The sequence below is a fragment of the Limulus polyphemus genome, unplaced genomic scaffold, assembly GCF_000517525.1.
Source record: "Limulus polyphemus unplaced genomic scaffold, Limulus_polyphemus-2.1.2 Scaffold4069, whole genome shotgun sequence".
In the NCBI taxonomy this organism is placed as follows: domain Eukaryota; kingdom Metazoa; phylum Arthropoda; class Merostomata; order Xiphosura; family Limulidae; genus Limulus; species Limulus polyphemus.
In genome coordinates this window covers 50,191-51,632 of record NW_013669679.1, presented here as the reverse complement: position 1 = coordinate 51,632, position 1,442 = coordinate 50,191, and the positions used below count along the sequence as shown (strand labels likewise).

Here is a 1,442-nt window from a genome sequence, read left to right as displayed (position 1 = left end):
AGACTATACATACACTGTGTGCATGTTAACTTGGAGATAAATGAGACTATACATACACTGTGTGCACGTTAACTTGAAGATAAATTAGACAATACATACACTGTGTGTACGTTAACTTGAAGACAGACTAAACATACACTGTGTGCACGTTAACTTGAACATAAATTAAATGTAAGTTTTATGTCATAGAACAACAAGATTTTATTGGATTGATAATATCCCCTTTTTTTGACTTTCACCAAAGAAACAACAAATACTACTTTATACAGTTTACAAAATAGACATGACAGTACAGATGTACTTTGAAATATATTGGTGATGAATGAACAGTGATATGATAGAACAATGAACTTGACAGACACATGATATACCACGATTTATGAGTTCATTGTTTTAAGTTTAGGACTAAAAATGATCTGAATTCTAGTACTATGCTTAGGTTACTTCATAACAAATACAAATTCTGTTCAGGTTGTAATTATTAGTCTGAAAAGAAATTAAATCCAACAAGAACTGATTCAATACATTATTAGTCACTTTTCCTATAACCAAGCTTTTAGTTATCCTGCTACCTTTAACTTATGCATCTCAGCTTCTAATTTAGCTGTCTTTTCCTGTAACATCTTGTTCTCTGACTCTAATTTCTCTCTGTCTCGTTGAGCTTCAGTCTTGAAGTCATTTGCCACTCGGACAGTGGTCAACAGGTCATCCTGGAACCGTTTCCATTCGTCTGTCTATTCATTAAAGAATAACAAGAACTTACAACATTACAGCAATAACAAGACAAGACTGCTCTTATTGAATATAATTGCCCCTCATGTTTTATGCAAATCTAATGGTTAGTCATGTGATCTGAAATGCAAATAAGATTCAATAAACTTATGATCATTTGGCACATGTGGTTTTTTAACCCTTTTGTTGCGCAGTTTGGGTATATCCCAATAAACTTTTATACCCACTGACTGTGAAATTTGGATGTTTATATGCCTTGTTAGAAAATTGACAACTTTGCAGGAACACACATAGAATCTATATAAAGACAGCTTCTTTATATCTTGGATATTGTTATCTAAATAATTTATTTCATATTTTGTAATGATTTTGGCCTCTTACTGACTTAATTTCACCCTATATTTATTCCATTTACTGGAGAACACTTTTCTTTTAATTTTCCTCAATTTTTTGTTTAACTCATTATTTTTTACTATCCCATATGGTTTTCAGGAAATATTTCTGTCAGATATAGTAAATACAGTTTCTTTTAATACTGAAAAAATAATACAAAGGGTCAAATTAATACTTTTATTTTTTGGTGGATAATTGACTTTTTGGGAATCAATCAGCCTGAAAATTAATTGTGCAATGAAAGAGTTAATATCTTTGCCTGATTTGTTTTTTTTTAATTTCCCGCAAAGCTACACGGGGGCTAACCGTCCCTAATT

At 31.3% G+C, this 1,442-nt stretch overlaps 1 protein-coding gene across 6 annotated transcripts in view; it reads right to left on the bottom strand.

The window, feature by feature from the left end:
- Nucleotides 1–1,442, bottom strand: part of LOC106470535 (cytospin-A-like) — a 68,115-nt gene that overhangs the window by 22,425 nt on the left and 44,248 nt on the right. For all 6 annotated transcript variants that reach the window (XM_022399140.1, XM_022399142.1, XM_022399139.1 and 3 more), the window contains exon 9: nucleotides 573–734. In XM_022399140.1, the coding sequence (XP_022254848.1) occupies nucleotides 573–734 (162 nt within the window). The remainder of the gene's footprint in view (nucleotides 1–572; nucleotides 735–1,442) is intronic.